This window comes from Pelecanus crispus, chromosome 1 (genome assembly GCF_030463565.1).
Source record: "Pelecanus crispus isolate bPelCri1 chromosome 1, bPelCri1.pri, whole genome shotgun sequence".
Lineage (NCBI taxonomy): Eukaryota > Metazoa > Chordata > Aves > Pelecaniformes > Pelecanidae > Pelecanus > Pelecanus crispus.
The window spans coordinates 200,484,120-200,505,776 of record NC_134643.1 but is presented as its reverse complement, the minus strand read 5'-3'; the positions used below and the strand labels follow the sequence as shown (position 1 = coordinate 200,505,776).

The window sequence follows — 21,657 nt, the reverse complement described above, 5'->3', positions numbered from 1 at the left end:
TTTAGTAAGACACATAGTTAACTGAAGAAGAGTTAAGGACTTCAGATGAAGTTCTCAAGGCACTGTGCTGTAAAATGTAGAATCCCGACAAAAACAAAACAAAACAAAACAAAAAAAAAGATTTAACCTCAGTTGTTGATGAATATTCTTAACCTGTGTAATACAAGTTGCTGATATTTTTTCTTACTTTCCTTTCATATTCAATGACATAAAAACATTCAAGGTTGCATGTATTTAGCAAAGATGAGTCTGGTGAAAATATCACTTCATATTTCTGATGTAAGTATATTAAGGAAGAAGGTTTTTCTTTCTTTGTTCTTTCTGATTATTTTTCCCTAGTCATCTAGAGTTCATATAACCAGAGCAGTTCTGGAACAATTTTTGTCATTTGCAAAATATTTGGATGGATTGTCTCATGGAGCACCTCTACTGAAGCAATTATGTGATCACATCCTTTTTAATCCTGCTATCTGGATACATACCCCTGCAAAGGTAATTGTACACTTGAATGACGTTATCACTCTCCTACAAGTATTCTTTTATATCATGGTACTTAGGGTTTTAATTTTTTAGTTTTAAAACATGGCAATAACAAAGATTTTTTAGATCATGAAGTCTACACCCTGCTTAACTATATTCTCCAATGTCTTCTATAAGTTTCTAAAAGCAGCTACATTCTTACCTAATGTTCTGGCTGGTTCTATCAAAGACTGTTTCTAGAACCCCAGTCCCTTTTTCAGTGGCTGTGTTACATTGTTTTCCAAAAGATTAAGCATAAACATATGTCTTTTTAATTGTAAGCAAAAGGTAAGATACCTCTTTTACACATTCACATAAACTTTCATTTTAATTTAAATTATGTATTTTGGTTTCATAAAAACTATAAAAAGTTATTGTTCATCTCTGGTGATAATGAATTAGTTGTTTTCCTAAATAACCACCATTGAGGAATGTGGACCAAAGTGAAAAGTGGCATGGTCCTAACATCTGGTAATATATACTTTTAGTGTAAAAAGCCAAAATAGAAAACAAACCAGTACATTTATCATAACATAAATCATAGAATCATAGAAAATTTAGATGGGAAGGGACCTCTAGAGATCATTCCAGGTGTCAGTCCAGTCCCTGCCCTAAGTAAAGTTGTTAGTAATTATTTTTTAGTTTTTTTTTATGATATCCAAAGTAAATCCTAAAAAAACTACAAATTAAGGTTATTAATATATAGCTTACATTTATGTGGATAACTATTTCATTCTTCAGGTGCAGTTGTCTTTGTATACCTACTTGTCAGCTGAATTCATTGGAACTGCTACAATCTATAACACTATACGCAGAGTAGGAACGGTACTGCAGTTAATGCACACACTGAAATACTACTACTGGGTGGTTAATCCTGCTGATAGCAGTGGCATTACTCCTAAAGGATTAGGTAAGTACAACACATAAGAAAGAAAATATAAGCAGTTCTTGTATAGGAAGATTTATGATGTAAATGTGTGAAAGCTCCTTGGATTGGTAGACGAGGAGGTAAGTAAATGGCAATGATCGGTACCAGGGATCAACAGTAGAAGGACTACGCAAGTACTTTTGGTGTATCATACACCTCTGATGATAATTCCTTATGTTCGTATGTATTCCCAGAAGATTCCAGCTCTGGTCTTCACTCCCATGGCATGTACTTGTGTGGCCATTCTTTAGAAAAAATATTAAAATCACTGATTTTTATTCTTCTGTACCAGAGAGGAAATGTTAAATGTATCTCGTATGCCAAAGAAAGCTTTGTGGCGTTTGAATGATTAGTAGTGTTAAGTGACCTTGAAAACAGAGTGGAAGCATCTAGTTCTCACCTCTGAGATCTCTGAAGCTGTATTTCCAGTTTAATAATATTTTTTCTCTGCGCTTATAAAATAGAGATTGATTTAACTTTGCTTATAGTCATGCACTTAGCTTAGCTCAGGAAGCTAAGCTTCCTGAATGACAGCAACAACAAAATACAATAATACATACAGGCTAAACTCTGCATGTAACAGATGTCTGTTAACCAGAGCATCAAATCATTCTAATCCTATACACTCTAGTTGTAATGTCATTACATTTAGCTGACTACTTGCATAAAGCAGGGAGGATTTGGCTGAAAGTCTCTTAAAAATGAATTGATATAGGAGAACTTATTAATTGTCTTTATTCTGTAACTATTACTGTCATGCTGAGAAACTGAATAATTGGGGGATGTATTAGTGCTGTCACATATCCAAATATTTAAGAATGTGATATATATATAACATATAAGTTATTGGATAATTCTTCATTTGTGAGCGAGCTGTATGCATAGTATTTTTCTTCAATATTTTTTTAATAAATAAAAATGGAACAAACAATTCTTATCAAAGATTAGGTATCCTAATAAGCAGTGAAGTTGTAACTTGTTGAGGCTCACAGAAAGAGCTGCTGTTGGAGCTGGGACCTCATTTATAGTTCTCTCATCGTATAATATTAAATTAATGATATTCTTCATAAAATTATTAAAATTTGTTAAAAATACCTAACAAAAGCGCACTGTGTTTCTGTTCTTTGTTCATTTGAATGAGAAGTTTGTAATATCAGATTATGAAAATTAACTGTGGTGGTTACTTAATTAGCATGAATTTTTTTGTCAGCGATAAAATATATTTTCCACTTACACTGATTCTGGATTCCTTCTGCCAAAATTGAATTAAGTTCATTTTTGTTACCTACAGTGAAAGTGTCTCCACCTGAGCTAGATGTCTGCTGATTATAGACAGTGGAATGCAGGAGTCCTGTGCATCCTGCGTCAAATCTGCTTGTTCTGTGTAGATATTTTGGATACCTTATGGCATGTCAAATCACGCTAATAAGTAGGTTTGGGAAGCTGTGTCCTACCCCTAGTTGACAGAGCCTTGAGAACTATTTAGTTTGAAAGATAGCTGCTTTCTAGACTCCATTAGCTACATTGATTAGATCCCCATTGACCTCAGTGGAAGGTTGGAAGCTGGTCTCATGTGTTGGCAGCTACAGTGTAGATGTCTGAAATTAGGGTGAGCTGAATCCTACCCTGGGACTGACTTTATCCAGCCGCATGCTTTCAGAGCTCTGCTCTGTTGAGGGTTACACTGTCGTGCTGCATAGGTGTGGTTTTACCATCAGACAAGCTAACCATACCTGAGCTCAGTGAGCAATTAGGATGTTAAAAAAGCTGATCAGCTTATAATATGTCCATTGTATTTGTGACTGTTGAATGACCAGCTGTTGGGAGGTGAAGTTTCCAAGTGGTCACCCATATTTGCACCTAGAGACCTGGAAAATTGCTCAATGGGTTTGAAACTGTAAGTTTGATAATATTATCTACTTGTTATGGCTGTAATTCTTTTTGGGGTTGGGGGTTTTTGAGGGGTTTTTTGGTTTTGGTTTGGTTTTTTTTTTTTAAAATTAAAGAATTCCTGTACTTCTGTGTCATGATACTAGTACCTAACACCACTTTGAAAATGTATTGCATATTACAGACTACCCTCTGGCTAGGCTTGCTCTTTTGTGGAAACTGTGTGGCATTTCTTTCTGTAGGAGGTATGGCTTGTTTTTTATCTTGCCTAGATCTGCCTCTCTGCAGTCAGCTGTATTTTTGGAGTGTTTGTATGTGTAATGCCAGTTGAATAGCTAGAAAAAAATATATAACGTATTCATCAAAATCTGAACAGAAGGCAAGGGGTACACAAGGGCACAAAATTAGGAATGAGAAATGAATCAGTTAACTCTGAATTAGCATACATATGGCTGTTTTACTTCCCTATCTTTTATTTCATTCTTACCTATTTTAAGGGTATAGTACATTCTTTTCTCATTTGTGTCAATTCCAGACAATATTCTGGTTTTCTCAGGAAGGCAATGAGGTAGGTCCCTGAGAGGTAATCAGATAGTGAAAATTACTTGTCGTTTGGTGTAGCAGTATGACAACAAAAATGGCAATTACTAAGGCCTTCATACAGTAGTTGGGAAGGCATTTGATAAACTGTGAGGCCATGCACAATTTCAAAATACGTATTATTACCCACTATATCTGAATTTTCTCCTTTTTTTGCTTTAGTTATTTTTCTAGATAAACTTGAGTTTTTGAAAGGTTCGTCTCAACTTTCTTCCTTGTTCCTTATCCTCTTCCTTCCTCCCTGTTGCTTAGACTGCAGAAGGTCCCATGTAATTGATACAACTATAAGAAACTATTTTGTAGTTCTCTCTTTCCTTTCTGTAAAAATAGGTTTCCTTGTGTTGAGTTGGAAAATGTTGGCTTATCAGGGAGGAAGACCAGTGACATAGCAATGGATGTGCAAATCAGCATAGCTATGGAATTTTCTCCATGCAAATCAGGACTAAGACTTTTTTTGCTATTATTTCACAGGTAGCCTCTGCTTCTGACTAATACAACTGTAATAACTGTGGTGATTTGCAAGCAAATGACTGTGGAAATACAATAATTGCTGAGATGATGGGTTGCTAAATTTAATTTCATATTAACTTAATTTCATATTAGTTTTTTATCAAATTCACATTAGTTACTTTCAGTTGTGTCCTGGTTTCAGCTGGGATAGAGTTAGTTTTCGTCCTACTAGCTGGCATAGTGCTGTGTTTTGGATTTAGTATGACAATAATGCTGATAAGACATTGATATTTAAGTTGTTACTAAGTAGTGCTTGCACTAAGTCAAGGCTTTTTTCAGCTTCCCATGCTCTGCCAGGTGCATAAGCAGCTGGGAGGAAGCATAGGCAGGAGAGCTGACCCCAACTGGCCAAAGGGCTGTTCCATACCATATGATGCCATGCTCAGTATAGAAACTGGGGGGAGTTGGCTGGGGGGCAGCGATCGCTGCTCGGGAACTGGCTGGGGGTCAGTTGGCGGGAGGTGAGCAGTTGCATCACTTGTTTTTCCTGGGTTTTGTTTCTCTCTCTCTCGTTCTTCTCCTTTTTGTTACAAATTGTATTAGTATTTTTATTACCATCAGTATTATTATTATTGTTATTATATTTCAATTATTAAACTGTTCTTGCCTCAACCCACAAGTTTTCTTACTTTTGCCCTTACGATTCTCTCCCCCATCCCACGGCGGGAGAGAATGAGTGAGCGGTTGTGTGGTGCTTGGTTGCCGACTGGAGCTAAACCACAACAAATTGGTAAAATTCGTGAACACTTTTCAAAATGTTTAATCACCTGGCTATTACATAGCTTTTTTTCACCAGGTGCTCTTTGTGTGCAATTAGGTGCAATCTGCCAATGTGAAATGCAGGTCTGGCTGATGCAGGCTTATAGTCTTAGAATACTAGAAGTAGCTGTAGTTAATATGCTTAATGCTTTTTTCTTTCAACCTCTGTTTTCAGCAACTCATAACTTCACCAATCCTAATATTTAAAGAAGTTAACTTTTCCAGGATTTTGTTTTTGTGTTGATTTTTATTAGCCTGCATACAGCCTCTACTGCCACACGTAGCTGGCAAGTTTATCATTTGTTAAAATGTAGAATAATGTGTAAAAAGAAGTTTGTAAACATAAGAAACTTACGCTGTAAAAATACAGTTACGTGAATGTTAGAGTTGCTGCCTTTTAAGTAGCATTTGATATTTCAAAATGAAAGAACAGGACCTATTGTCAATGAGCAGTAATTTTACTGTAATAAACAGAAAAATATCATACTGCAAGAAAACGGCATATTCTGTTATCAGAGGCAACTGAAACTCTAAGCTAGCTTGACATCAGACTTTCAGATCTGAAGATTTTAGTGGAAATCTTGCCAATATCTGATATTTGACTGAATGTGTTATAGTCTCTTCAAATAATTTGCTGTCATATTAGAAAGTAAGCTTATTCATGCAGACATTTTAGTGGTGTGATGCTTCCTTGTCTTCTAGGCATATCATTTTTTATGCAGAGATACTGAAACACTTGTTAATATTAGTAGTTTGATTTACTATTACTTGCAGACAATTACTCTGCTTCAAGGTTTTATTGCCTTCCCCTATCTTAATAAAGCACAAAGTGCGTGAGTTTTCTGTACTGACAGTTCAGTATACCTTGTTTAAAGCCAAAGTAGCTCAATATTGAAGCTTCCTATTTGACTAACACTGTTTTCTTAAAAAATGAAATTTTCCCCCTTGCTTTTCCTGGTATTCAGCTTAGAAAACAGGAGGTGTAAATGTTTTGAATTATTTAAAAGGTTCAAATGTTTATTTCAAATTTAGTTTTGTATCTTCTCTTTCATTATTGCTTTCCTGTTTCGAACTGGTGTTTCTTCTTGGATTCAGTGTACTAAATTAGTCTTCTTTTGTTTCCTTCTGAAGTATTAGAAACACTTTTTCAAAATGTATACTTACCAGATTGCTTGATAATTATTCTTAGTAGGTTTTACATTTTAGACCTATATCTACATAGTGGAGGCAAGTTTTCTGTTTAAAATCATGAGTTTTACTTTGTGTTGTGTTTGTGGGTTTTTCTAAAATGAAATTACCAGTTATAAATAGGTGGCAGGACAAAAGTGACTTGTGTTTTATTAAGACCACATTAAAAGTAAACTTGTCAAATAATTCTCATGTCAGAAAGAACAGAAAAAATCAAACCAATCTCCACAGGAAAAAATCCCTGAACTTTATTATATTTTACATTTTACACTTGAACTATGGTTATAGCTATTCTCTTGATTTGCCATGTGCATGCCTTTAACATTTTGTTAAATCATACAGAATAAGATATGAAGGTGGGAGAAAATCATAGGGTTGCCCAACAGTTGCAGAATATAAAGACACAGTGAAGCAGGCAACTGAGTAAAAATTATTTAAAATTATATTACTTCCATAATTGTTTCCTTTTGAGGATTTTGGGAATGAATAAGAGGATAAGTGGGGAGAAATTTTAACTCTTTATTGTACTATGGTAGATGGTGCATTTCAATGATAATACTTCATGCTGTCAGAGGCATCTTAGTGTTGGTACCAGTCTTTGTTCTTCTTTGATGTTTCATCTTTTCAAAATATATACTAGACTGGTATTTAAAGAAAAGTCAAGCTGTGAGTGTCTTTCAGGGGGGGCAAAACACATATTTTTAGTATCAAAGCAACAGAGAAAACTGTAAACGCACTTTTTTATTTTCATCTTTGGATGTCTACTACCTGTTGGATAGTTAAATTTCTTTATTAACCTTTTTAAAGAAAAATAAAACATTTATACACTTTAAAAATAACTCTCTGTGTTCCTGAATTAATTTGATGTGTAATTTCTGTAAATTTAAGAGAGAACTTATTAGAGCCCACCAGGATATTTATGCCTTGAAAAACCTTCATTGGAATTACTTACCAACTGCCTGGCATTCTCTGAAAATACTGGTGGACTAACAGTGGTGCAGTAATGAGAAAGCATAAAATGAAGGCAATAACAGAAAAATAAACTAAATATTGTGGAGCTTTTTCCCTAATTAAAAATAACTTAGGATACTCAGTGTTAACAACTCTCAGAAATGTATTGTGCTAAATTGTAATTTTGGACTCTTGTGGAGCATCCCTGTGAAATACTTGCAACTTCATTGTTGTATGAGAGAAATGTGCATTTAAGTTTCAGGATACTGAGCAGTGTAGTTCATTTGTGAGCCGTTAGACAAGCATTTCTTTTTCTCTCCTAGTGTTTCTTGTGTGCTTCCCAACCCTTACTCTGAACAGACCTTTATGAGCAGTATCTTGCCTCCTGCTAGAGAATGCATGGTTGTTAATGTCCAAGTTAACTCATGTTAAATAGAGTTTTCAAGAACATTTTTAATGTCCGGCATTTTTGAACATGAGCTAGAAAAGTGGGAATTATACAAAAATTATTATAAGGAGAAAGTAACTATAGTTTTTCTTTTTGTGGATAGAAAAAGTGTTGCACGGAGTTATTTCAAGGGATGGGTTAGAGTGGAACTCACTTCTCATTAGCTTTGCAATGGTAAGAAAAAAAGTGGGTCCTTCTGTAATCCACATAATGTGATGTTATTTATGCATGCATGGAGATCAGATTCTGCTATCTGTATCATGTTTTATTAATTTAAGGAGTAGAAAAATCATGCTTTTTACACATAAAAAGCCAGATGGAAGAATGTTGTGTTTGGTTGCTTGTCAAACTGATAACACAATGTTTTATTTCCAAAGACAGGATTAGAAATCATTATTTTTGTTATTCAAAGCTCCCAATCAGTTTTTTACACCAGTACTGATTGTACTTTACTCTGTGAATATGTTTACTTACTCCCTCTTAATTAGTTCTGTTTTATGCCCCTATAATTGCTCTGTGCTGCAAGGATGAATTGGATAAATTTTTTGCATTTATTTTTGTCTGGATAAAGCTGGCTAACTCTCATTATGAGTGCATATTAAAAAAATTCTGATGCAAATCATGTACTATCTGCAATAAATCCATACATAAAGAATCTAAAAGCAGGAAATTATTTAGTGACTCATTCTGGTGTGGGATAAGGGAGGCATCCTTTCTCTTTGCCAGTTAACAAGAATGTTGCTATTTTGTACTAGGGACTTACGGTTGCTCTATGAGATCTTAAAAGGATTATCTTTGTTGTTGATTTGGTTTGGGTTTAGATTTAATCTTCAGCAATGCTGTTTATCAGTTTCTGAGGGATGGTAACACTAAATTGTCTATACTTAGTGATGGGCACAGATTAATAGACAGTAAAGACAGCTACTTTTCAACGTTTGAGTCGAAAAACTTGAAAAAGATCCACTTGTCTCTCTTTACCTCAGTATATGTGTGTAGAATGTGTATTTTTAATTATAGCATAAGTTATACCATTGTTTGGTCAGCAATGTATTTTGTGAAAATTAATCTTCAACTAGTAATGAAGCCAAGAAGTGTGATGACATAACAATTATAGTGGCAAATCCATTTTATGTAGTTTTACAACTTCGCCGATTACTTCCACTCAGTCTGTATCAGATGACTGTTACATTAATATTGCTGCAGTCCTTTCATCCACTATCTATACCTGTCGGTGGTTACAGAGCCTCCAGTTTCTCCAGCCTCTCTCATTTTTCTCTACCAGTCCTTTTCTAATTTTTCAAACTAATAAAGTCTTTTGGGCAGAGGCTGTCCCCTTTTTCTGATTCTAATCAGTGAAGCTTCAAGGCACAACCAAAATAGTATAGGAATAAATAATACTGGAGGACTGAAGGAAAAAGCATCATTTTGCCTGCTTGGCATATAACCTGCAAGCAACAACTCCTTTTGTATCTTTTGCATGTTGAAGAACCCTTTTCAGGGTTCTCACATATCTCCAGAGAAACTAGTGGGTATGTGAATAAGAAGTATGAAACTCGGGTATCTTTGAACAAGTTTCCAGTTAATTTGGGATATCTTATTTTTAATCCTTCCTTAAACTTCTGTTACCAAAATCCTTTGCAGAGCTCCCCATTGCCTTAGTGTTCTCCTTTCTGTTTCCATAATTATAGTCTTCCAGAAAAGACAAAATGCCTCAGTTTTTAGGCCTGGTTTTCAGATATTGTCCAGTATTGAATCCCAATAAGGTGTAGGTGGGAAGAGGGTGTGCAAAGAAACAGATTTCCCTGGTGCAGTTAGAGTTGAATCTGCATTTGAATTAGGGAACAAATAGCTGTTGGCTAGAAGCACACCATTGCCATAAAAACACATGCAATATTTAATGTAGGTGCAGCTAGTACCAAAAAGTCCAACTTACTTCTGTTTTTGTAATGGGAAATAGATGTTTCATGGTGCCATTAGAATGTATGGCTATAAAGCTCTTCCTGTATCTTTAAAGCCTATATGATAGATTTTTTACAACAATTTCCTTACTCGTTTTACATATGATGGTGGGGGGAGGTTGAGATTTATTTCCTTGTTTCAGAAAAGTACCCAGTTCTCCTCTCTCCACTCCAAAACAGGGAAGACAACTCTTTTTGTTCCTGCTAAACAAATATAACTTACTTTCAGGTTTTCCCTTGTTGCAAACTTGAATTACAGTGTGTACTGCAGTGGCTTCACTTCAAAGAGTGGCACCGGAGACTATAAAAAAAATCTTCATTAAAAGGTTGCATTCACTATCAATCATTTATCAGCAGTCCTGGCTAACCAGGGAGGTCCCAGTGGACTGGAGGTTAGCAGATCTACAGGAAGGGCTGGAAGGAGGCTCCAGGAAACTACAGGCTTGTCAGTCTCACCTCAGTGCTGGGGAAGGTTACGGAGCAGATCGTCTTGAGTGCCATCACACAACACGTACAGAACAACCAGGTGATCAGGTCCAGTCAGCATGGGTTTCTGAAAGGCAGGTCCTGCTCGACTCACCTGATCTCCTTCTATGACAAGGTGACTGTCCTGATTTCAGCTGGGATAGAATTAATTTTCTTCCCAGTAGTTGGCATAGTGCTGTGTTTTGGATTTAGTATGACAATAATGTTGATAACACACTGATGGTTTAGTTGTTGCTAAGTAGTGCTTACACTAAGTCAAGGACTTTTCAGCTTCCCATGCTCTGCCAGGTGCACAAGAAGCTGGGAGGGGGCACAGGCAGGACAGCTGGGTCAAGCTGGCCAAAGGGCTATTCCATACCATATGGTGTCATGCTCAGTATAGAAACTGGGGGGAGTTGGCTGGGGGACAGCGATCGCTGCTTGGGGACTGGCTGGGCATCGGTCAGCGGGTGGTGAGCAATTGCATTGTGCATCACTTGGTTTGTATATTCTTTTATCGTTGTTATTATTATTATTATTGTCTTTTCCTCTGCTGTCCTATTAAACTGCCTTTATCTCAACCCACGGGTTTTACTTTTTTTTTTTTTTTTTTTCCAATTCTCTCCGCCATCCCACCAGGGAGGGTGAGCGAGCGGCTGCGTGGTGCTTGGTTGCTGACTGGGGTTCAACTATGACAGTGACCCACTTAGTGGACAAAGGAAAGGCAGTGGATGTTGTCTGCCTAGTCTTTAGTAAAGCCTTTGACACCATTTCCCACAGCATTCTCCTGGAGAAACTGGCTGCTCATGGCTTGGATGACTCTTCACAGGGTAAAAACCTGGCTGGATGGCCGGGCCCAAAGAGTTGTGGTGAATGGAGTTAAATCCAGGTGGCAGCCGGTCACAAGTGATGTGTTCCCCAGGGCTCAGTATTGGGGCCAGTTCTGTTTAATATCTTTATCAATGATCTGGATGAGGGGATTGAGTGCACCCTCAGTAAATTTGCAGATGACACCAAGCTGGGTGGGAGTGTTGATCTGCTTGAAGGTAGGAAGGCTCTACAAGAGGGATCTGGACAGGCTGGGTCCTGCACTTGGGTCATAACAACCCCATGCAATGCTACAGGCTTGGGGGAGAGTGGCTGGAAAGCTGCTTGGTGGAAAAGGACCTGGGGGTATTGGTCAACAGCCGGCTAAATATGAGCAGTGTACCCAGGTGGCCAAGAAGGCCAACAGCATCCTGGCTTATATCAGAAAAATGTGGCCAGCAGGACTAGAAAAGTGATCGTGCCCCTGTACTTGGCACTGGTGGAGGCCACACCTCGAATACAGTGTTCAGTTTTGGGCCCCTCACTACAAGAAAACATTGAGGTGCTGGAACATGTCCAACGAAGGGTAACGAAGCTGGTGAAGGGTCTGGAGCACAAGTCTTATGAGGAGTGACTGAGGGAACTGGGGTTGTTTAGCCTGGAGAAGAGGAGGCTGAGGGGAGACCTTATCGGTCTCTACAACTACCTGAAAGGAGGTTGTAGCGAGGTGGGTGTTGGTTTCTTTCCCCAGGTAAAAAATGATAGGCCAAGAGGAAATGGCCTCAAGTTGCACCAGGGGAGGTTTAGATTGGATATTAGGAAAAATTTCTTCACAGAAAGGGGTTTCAAGCATTGGAACAGGCTGCCCAGGGAGGTGGTGGAGTCCCCATCCCTGGAGGTATTCAAAAGACGTGTAGATGTGGTGCTTAGGGACATGGTTTAGTGGTGGAGTTGGTAGTGTTAGGTTAATGGTTGGACTTGATGATCTTAAAGGTCTTTTCCAACCTAAACAATTCTATGATTATATGATTCTAATACTATGACATGGAGTGTTATTACGCTTTGGTATGTGTTTATCAGCATAAGATGAAATGGTTGATGAAAAAGTAAATTAGGCTGCATTTATTTTCACTGTGCAAAATTTAAGACTGCCTATGACACACACAGTTTGAAAAATAGGAACTTAAAGGAATTCCCAGTTCAACCTTAACTCTTTGTGAAAGGAGAGAATGGAAAATACAATAGAGCAAGGTTCAAGTGAATATAGTTGTTCAAGCTCTGTTTCCTACTCAATTTTTAGGCACTTTCACTGGTTTTCTGATGTACTTTCTCAAGCACAATTGTTTGAAGTATTGTGGATTACAGAGGTTTTTGTTGTTGTTTAAATTTAATATTTTCTTCAGATGGTAATTTCTCTTTTATAAATAGCTTCAGTTTCTTCTACAGGTAATGGCCACTACTACTATTTCATTAATCCTTTCTCTGTGGGATTTCATTCAGATGGCATTTAACATAGTGGCTTAGTTATTCCAAGTTGTTATCACGTATTTTAGATGAGATTCAACTTTGTATTCAGACCCTTTTAAGTTTATATGTCCACAGTGTAGCTTGTACTAGGAGTTTAAACTCCCATTGGTTTCAGTGGAATTCAACTCAATGTAGTCAGTAGAACTAATAATTTTTATCCTGAATTGGGTAGTGACATTGAGTTGGTTGAGTAGATCTAGTCAATAAAGACAGTAGTTGCTTATATTGTGATTTGGCTTATTTAAAGACACCTATGGAACATATACCTTAATTTAGTTGTGTGAGTCTAGACCTGATTACTACCTTTCATCTTCCTGTGTCTTTGTTTAAAAATATATATAAATTACTTGTCTATATTAGTGTTGTAAAATGTGATTCTGAAAGGTTATAAGTTGTATCATTGGCAAATACGAACTTTTATATAATGAATAGAATACTAAATCTGTTGTAGAAACTGTGATTTCCTTAAGAAGCTGCAGTCGTTCAAGAAATTAGTTTATTTTTAAAAGTGGTATATTTTGCTTCTTCCAGATGGTCCTCGGCCCTCACAGAAAGAAATCATATCACTAAGAGCATTTATGCTGCTGTTTTTGAAACAACTCATATTGAAGGTAAACCAGTCTATTCCAGATGGAAAACATTGAGATCTGTTATATACATGTAATAGGATCTTTCACAGTAGTAAATATGTAATACCTATCAGGTATCATATCTGTTTCTGGTTAATTTTAATGTTCATGCACATACTTCTAATCAACATAAAGATAGTAAATCTGTACAATATTTCTCATTAACCTCACCAAACTATGCCACGTCTGTTTTATTAAATGTACTTGCAGACACAGTATATGATGCTACAGAACCTTTTGGGTATTTGGGCTTTTTTATATGATAGTAGATTATCGCTTGATTGTTCAAATGAAAAAAGTAGTGGTAGTTGTTATTGCTTTATCCTTTTTTTTGGTTCTACCACTGGTTGAAATGGTCTAGGACTCTTACAGCTGAACGCTAGTCTTTGAGGTATACTCCGTCATTTGAGACTAGACTGTAAACCAGTATTTTCTGGCTTGGCCTGTTCCTCCTGGGTTTCTTTCTGTTCTGTGTCAGGGATTGGAGGAGTGGCAGTAATAGTTTATAGTATCTGAGGGCCCATATTATAAGAATCCTTTCTAGCAGGAATAGAGGGCTGACTTCATGCTGTTTTGAATTGTCAATGTGATACGGAAAAGCAATGGAATGAAAGAGAGAATTGAGTCTTTTGAGTTTAAATAGAAAAAATTGTAGGATTATTTGACTTGGTCCAAGTTTTTCTTAAGCCAAACTTAAAGAAGGTATTTTTTCTGAATAATGCCCCTGCTTTTTTTTTTTTTAGGATCGAGGAGTGAAAGAAGATGAACTGCAGAGCATATTAAATTACTTATTAACAATGCATGAGGTACATTTCTGTAATTACCTACCTTTTACTGTAACCAAGTTTACCAGCTCTATGTTCCCATAGAACTGTTGAAGTTAGTTTGTAGAATAACATTCATGCTTGTCGTACAGGATGAAAATATTCATGATGTGCTGCAGCTGCTAGTGGCACTAATGTCCGAACATCCAGCATCCATGATACCTGCCTTTGATCAGAGAAATGGGATACGGTAAGACAGTGAAGTGAGAAAGTATCTTAAAAGTAGTTCCAGTATCATCACTCTCCAGATTGCTTCTTTTTCACATAAATATCACACTTGCTGATCTTTCAGACTGCAATTTTATTAACTTAGGCTATATTTTTTGTCAAAAACAGAGTGTTTTGATAGCTTGGAGGAAAAAATTTTCCACTTAAGGTTTTCATTATGATATTTGAAGGTAAATGTACTGTTGTACTTGCTTCTCAGTCTCAAATAGAGTATGTAATTAAGAAGATGCATCAAAAAGCCAAGTGTATATCTCTGAATAATTTTGAATATTCTGTCTTCAGATGTTTAACGTAATCTGGAGGGAAGAAGAGGAAAACAAGAGAAGCTATGCCCTAACCTCTCAAATTCTCTCTGAAAAGATTAAAAAACTATCTGTGGAATTCATATGTTTATCTGTTTGACAGTAAAATTAATAACTGATAATTCCCAGAGAAGCAGTATTTTTGTTGTTTTCTTATGCCTAATTTGGTAATGCAATTTTTTCAGATATTAATAATTTTCATGGTTTTTTTACTATAGAATTTTATTTTGTGCTGTTCTGAAAATATTTTGGAAAATGCAAGGGGCTTGTAAAACGGGGAAAAAAACCCATCTGCTACCTTATAAACTCAAACTTTGTTTTGCCAGAATACTAAGATCTTTGTACAAATACTTGTATTTAAAACTGTTTGAATGACAGTGCTAGGTGAAGGGAAGAGTCATTGTACTCGCGGTTAGGGTTTTGTTTTCTGCCTATAGTTGTCTGTATTCTATCCTGACACCTTTCAAAGAAGTGTAAGACTGATCTAGAGGATTTAAGACAGCTTTATGTAACATTTGTGGTACCAATATTAAAATTATTTTATGGTACAGTCTCTGTATTTAAAAGTCTGTGTTGAAAAAGTGGAGACAATGCACAGGATTGCAACATTTAAGTGTTAAAAAAAATGCCTTACATAGAATTAGGGGTTCATCTGCTTAGGAAATCAGATGACAAAAGCCTCAAAGGTCATTTCATAATGACATAAGTCCTTTCAAAGAGGAAGATACTGTCTGCTAAAGTGCTCTTTAGTGGAGAAAGACTAAAAAGAATGGCTAAAAGCCGAAGCTCAGCTAATTCAAATGGGAAACTAAAATATAAATTTAAAAATTTGTTGAAGAACTGTCCAGGGAAAGGCTAATGTTTTCTGTCTCTTGGCGTCTTCAAGTCAAGACTGGTTTCCTTTCTGAAAGACTGTAGAATTTGTGTGTAAACCAATCGTATTCATTAAATGAATAATGAATTAAATTAGTTAAATTTTGAGGCCTTTTTTATCCAGGATTTGAAAACATGGGCTGTATTTTTTTTCTACTTCAAATTTTGATGCAATGAGGATGCGGCTTCGTAGGTAGGGATTTTGTGTAACATATGGCCATATTTTACTTTTAACAAATGAGATTTCAGTATAAACATCCTGTCATTAAACGCAGGTACCCTACCCTGTGTAGAAAGGATACTGAGCAAGGTTTTTAAGAATGAAAAGAGATTTTAAGTGGCATCCAGGTGCTCCAAGAAACTCCAAGAAACACATCTTATGTGCTCCAATCTGCTACTCATCTTAAGCTACAATTGCTCAGGCTGTCTTTTATTTGATTGTTCCAAGGTAGAAGTATGAGAGAAGGTTGTCACTTTCTGTTACAAAACATTGAACTGAACCAAAGGACACCATGTCTCTAACCTAAAGAATTCATAATCAAACTCTTACGCTATACTTGGTGCTTTCAGTATATCTTTCCATTTTGTGCAAATTGCTATTTTAATAGTTTTATTTATTAATAAATATCCCTGTTCAGTGAAATAAAATCTATATATGTGATGTTTAGTAATAAACTGAAAAACTTGTTGAATTTGTTTTTCTTTTTTAGAGTAATTTATAAATTATTGGCTTCCAAAAGTGAGAGTATATGGGTGCAAGCTTTGAAGGTCCTTGGATATTTTCTTAAACACTTGGGCCATAAGTAAGTATAGTTTTAAAATTGTTATAGTGGTGTATTTAAGTTCACAATTCTTGTCTTTTTTTTTTTTTACTGTATATTCTTTGACAGTCTTTAGAAATTACTTAAAATTGTTAGGTTTTCTGATTAATAATTTCCACCTTTATACATTGGGATAAAATTAATTTTCCAGTTAAATTGTTACTAATGATGTTTGAAAACATACAGCGATTTTCTGCCAAATACATGATATGCTGAAATTCAAGTCTTAAAACAGTTGAAAAACATTTCCAAAAATACATTTTATAAGTGTATATTGTATGTTCAGCTAAGGATAATAGGGAACATATGAGTGTCATCAAAAATTTGTTGCTGGAATTTTCAGTGTCATTGCAATAGAAGTTTCAGGGCATTACTTTTAAAAATAGCTTTAAAATGATGGGAAAAATGAAATAGAAGAATATGTTATTCACATGGGAAAATTATGGAAGGAGAAGCAAACAGACTAAATAAATGATCATAAAAATAGGAGGTAAGGACATACCTCTGTGCAAGAAATATTCACATATAAAATGTGCCAGCAAGAAATACTCACATTTAAAAAGAACTGGTGTCACAAAATAGACGCACTTAGTCTCATCTTCCATATTTTGGTGTTAAGAAAGAACTAAACAGCATGCAGTGCTGTGTCATCTGCTGCTGCTCACTTTTCCTGTTCTACGTGTGGTGCTTAACTGTTGGCCAGGGTTAACCCACAACAATATTCCAGTGGGAGACTGTGCAGTATGAAAATTAACCATGTGCTTCACAAGAGACTTCATCATGTAAAACCTCCTTAGAAGGGAAGGGAGCTAGGAGTCCAGCCAGAGTGTGGTATTGCTAGACATGCTTTTCTCAGTAAGATCAATAAAGTATGACTGTATAATTGAGAGACAGTTAGCTGAGAATATGCTCCCAAATGGGATTTTTCTTTTGGGATCCAGCAAGCCAAATAGTGTTCTGGGAATTAATAAAGCAAATTGATAGTCCACTCAAGAATCTCCAAGGGCTTTTCAGACATTACTTACTATAATTCATTCATAGGAGTTGGATTAAATAAGATACACCAGATGAAGGTTTGACTTGTGCAGAAGCCTGGTTGTGTCTATTAAATAAAGTACATTTGTTTAAAATATTTGTCGCTTATCCAGTAAACCAAGTAGCAAACTCTATCAGTGGAACATTACAGAAAAAGAAAAGTGAGATCTTTCAGAAGTTGAAATTTCATTTCCCAGTCCTTAGCATCTACTTGTAATTATGGATGTATCAGTGTAGTTTCCATTGTTGAGTGAAAGTATGTACTTAGCACAAAATTAAATAACTATTTTTCATGTAACTGAAGTCATTGAAATCCACTTGAATATTCTGTGTAACTTTCAAAGTTTTTTTAAAAATTTCGGACTTCTGAACATCTATAAATGTTCACATTTTATGTAGATTTCAGCAAGTAAAAATGCCCACCCCCATTTTCATATCATACAGCTAGCGCTGGTGAGGTGCACCTGTTTGTGCACATAGGTATGTGTGCTTACGCATATTATAAAATTGTGGTCAACTACAGGAAATGCTAAGCAATTATAAAATTATAAACTACAAAAAATTATAAAGCACTTAAATTTCTGTTTCACAGTACAGGAAACAGGCATTGCTAAAGCAGAATTGCATGAAGAGATGTTATAATGTGATTTATGAAATCTGAACCAATACAATATTAATAACAAATATGTAGGTACAAAACCAGTTACCATTGCTGTAGTTCATATATATTAATTGCAGATTAAGCTATAGAGTGGAGGTAATTGATTCTTAGAAGTGACCAGTAATGTGTTAGATGAGATCCTGAATAACTTAATTGATTTTTCTTTGTGATCTGTGATGATAGACTACTCCATCTAACTTTAACAGTTGGCGAAGTCCTGTTCTTTTCCTTCTCTTCCATCTTTGATTCTTTTTACGCCACCACTGAAATCATAGTCTGTTATTTACTTTTATTTTTTATTTCCACATTTAAACCTTCCAGCAAATTTTCACTTCCATGTACTACATCATAGCTCACAAGGTTGAATACCTCTAGTTTTTCTCATAAGTAACTCATGAACTCTTTTCTGTGCAAGGAAGGGTACACAGTGTTATAAGTTGTTGCCACTCTCTTTGGTGGTTATTTGAAAATTATAATATAATTAATTTCAAAAGTTCTAGAATGAATCTATGCAATTTAAACCTGTGTTATTATCATCAGTAATCATGAAAAGGGAATTTCTTAGCTTTTGAATACATAAAATTTTACCGAAATTTTACTGTATATTATCTTATTTCATATTTTTCTGCTGCTTTAATATAGATTACTAATTATTTTCAATACTATTTTTTGTTTCATATTCATTACAGTAGTAGGTAAATTTAATAATGCCATTTATGAGAAGTACTTCGCTTGTTTATGGAGTTATATCCAATTTTAAAAGACTACTGTTTTGGGACAGATGGAATTCACTGATGTGAGCTGCTCTCTTCTCTGCTTTTTAAGATTTGAGTAGGTTTTGATCCTAGCTATAAAATTCATTTCAATCACCTGGAATTTCATAACTTTTCAGGATTTTATTTCCTTTGCATTGTAACATATGTTATTCCAGGATTTAATTATTTTGGCTGCATGAGAGATTACTATATAAAGAGAATGGCAGTACTGATAAATCTGTGTATGTTAGTAGTTATGTTGGAGTATCTGAGGGTGGATTGTTCTGAGTCCTTGAGAGAATGACAGAAGATATGTGCTGCAGTGATCACATTTTAGCCAGCCTGTGAACATCGTGAACTCTGTCAGCCGGAGTAAAATGGAAGGGGATTCTTTGTCTGTAATGTTCCACTGTGAAAATCATGGAGGGTGAGAATGGTGTGTCATTTGTTTTATACAGAAGCCCATACCAAATGCAGCATTGCATTCTGAGAACCTTTGTGTATTACTACAATTGCGTTTATATTGGGAAAGATCTTAAATTATGTTCAACTCATAATATTTACGGAACAAGTTTTAGAACTTTTTAGTACAACATCAAGATATTTGGCTTTTGGTTTTTTTGCATTTACTTAAAATGTTCAACATGCTTGGCATTTTCCTAATATTTTTATTTTCTCTTCCAGGCGAAAGGTTGAAATCATGCATACTCACAGTCTTTTCACTCTTCTTGGAGAAAGGTTGATGCTGCATACAAATACAGTGACTGTTACAACATATAACACACTTTATGAGGTACAAATTATTAAACATATTGTCATCTCTATTGTAAAAATTATGACTTAATTATATTGTGACACTTAATTATATTCTGCTTTACAATATCCTGATTCTCAAGACTTTTGATAAAATTTTACATAGAAATTTTAAAAAAGGATTTCTTGGTTCAGAATGTATTTTCCCATGCTTTGGATATTTTTATTAACAATGTCATAATTTTTACATAGTCTCTATAAAACTTTCCACTTACAAAGGGTGATGGAAAAGATGCTGCTATTTTAAGATGTTCAGCATTTTACACAAAAAAAAAAGTTACTGCAGACCTGCAATTGCTCTTACTCCTCCATTGCGATAGAAAGTGCTGGAGCCAGAGAGATGCCTTTTTTTCTTTTTCTTTTTTGTGCCATTCCTTTCAAGTTTACAAAATTCTGAAAAGTGATGGTTTTCTTTTTTAGCTAGTAATGCTGATAGCAAGCCAAACTGATAACTGAAGACATCCACTTCTATGCAACAGATACTGCTTGAGGCAAATATGACCTCAAAGCATTCAACCATTCTACCAGACTCTTGTAGAAACTTCAGTTTTGATGATGAGCAATTTCATTAAAGCAAAATATTGTCAACAGCAAATTGGTCAAAACCCATGTCCTCATGCCTGCAAATGCATGAAGATCATGTCCAATCTTATTTTTAAAATTGAGCCTTTTGCAATTTCTGAGGATCTCATGCAGTAGAAAGCATAATTAAAAAAATACCTTTTTTTTTTTTTTTTTTTGGTCAGTCACAAATAGGTGTAATGGCTAGATACTGAGGATTGATTCCAGAAAAGTCATGGAAGACTGAAGGAGTGCTTGATATTTAGGGTGCTGAGTCTGAGTGGTGTAGAAAATGTTCTCCTCTGATTGTAAGAACCTAGATGTCATCTATTTGCCAATGACTTACTTGGATGTTAAGGGTTTTTTTATTGCACGTATCTAAGCTTACCCTGTGTGGTTTGACCACTTGGGTCTCACAGTCTCACTGCATAAAGATTTCTGAGAGCTTCTGTGATTGGTATTCTCAGAAAATTCATAACTCAGTGACAAAATTAAAGTCCTCATGGAGTCCAGCATCCACAGACATTTACATTTAAAAAAATAGCCAGAGGAGAAAAAGGAGTTAAGTGCCAGAAGTACAAAAGATTTGCCAAGGAACTCATGCAGATATTTTCCATGTTCTCTCATAACAAGCAAAGGCATATTTGCATTCTATTTTAAATACCAATATGTAAAGACCCATTCAAAGATATGTGTTTATGACTGACATGAGTTTGAGTATTGATTATTGATTAATGAATGAGCTAAAGTTCTGCTTTAAAATAAATAAGAATTACTAGTGAAATTATTCTATTTCCAAATACAGTTGCTTGAATATACTTACTGAAAATCCCATGTTAATATCATTAAATTTTTAGCTTGTTCTCAAAAATAAAGTTGCATACATAGAACCTGTGACAGGTATCCCAGTGTGAAAGTGGTGTGATTTAAACCAATAGGCAGCTAAATCCCACACAGCCGTTCACTCACTTCCCCCCTCCCCAGTGGGATGGGGGAGAGAATCGGGGAAAAAAAGTAAAATTCCTGGGCTGAGATAAAGGCAGTTTAATAGGACAGAAAAGGAAGGGGCGGGGGGGGGGGGGGGGGGGGGGGGGGTAATAAAAGAATATGCAAAGCAAGTGATGCACAATGCAATTGCTCACCACCCGCTGACCGATGCCCAGCCAGTCCCCAAGCAGCGATCACTGTCCCCCAGCCAACTCCCCCCAGTTTCTATACTGAGCATGACACCATATGGTATGGAATAGCCCTTTGGCCAGCTTGGGCCAGCTGTCCTGCCTGTGCCCCCTCCCAGCTTCTTGTGCACCTGGCAGAGCATGGGAAGCTGAAAAGTCCTTGACTAGTGTAAGCACTACTTAGCAACAACTAAACCATCAGTGTGTTATCAACATTATTGTCATACTAAATCCAAAACACAGCACTATGCCAACTACTGGGAAGAAAATTAATTCTATCCCAGCCAAAATCAGGACAGAACAGTCTGTGGTGTTGCCTCAATACAGATTAATTAGTTTGTCAGGTACAGTTCATGAAACAGGAGAATGATCTGTCTTGCTCAGTATGTGAAGCACCAGGATTATTCCTACGGACTGCTGTCTGTGACAC

At 35.9% G+C, this 21,657-nt stretch overlaps 1 protein-coding gene across 4 annotated transcripts in view; it reads left to right on the top strand.

Annotated features, from left to right (window-relative positions):
• NBEA (neurobeachin) overlaps nucleotides 1-21,657 on the top strand; it is a 532,307-nt gene that overhangs the window by 163,238 nt on the left and 347,412 nt on the right. For all 4 annotated transcript variants that reach the window (XM_075727933.1, XM_075727935.1, XM_075727932.1 and 1 more), the window contains exons 12-18: nucleotides 340-492; nucleotides 1,261-1,429; nucleotides 13,082-13,161; nucleotides 13,923-13,985; nucleotides 14,096-14,193; nucleotides 16,117-16,209; nucleotides 19,363-19,471. In XM_075727933.1, the coding sequence (XP_075584048.1) occupies nucleotides 340-492; nucleotides 1,261-1,429; nucleotides 13,082-13,161; nucleotides 13,923-13,985; nucleotides 14,096-14,193; nucleotides 16,117-16,209; nucleotides 19,363-19,471 (765 nt within the window). The remainder of the gene's footprint in view (nucleotides 1-339; nucleotides 493-1,260; nucleotides 1,430-13,081; nucleotides 13,162-13,922; nucleotides 13,986-14,095; nucleotides 14,194-16,116; nucleotides 16,210-19,362; nucleotides 19,472-21,657) is intronic.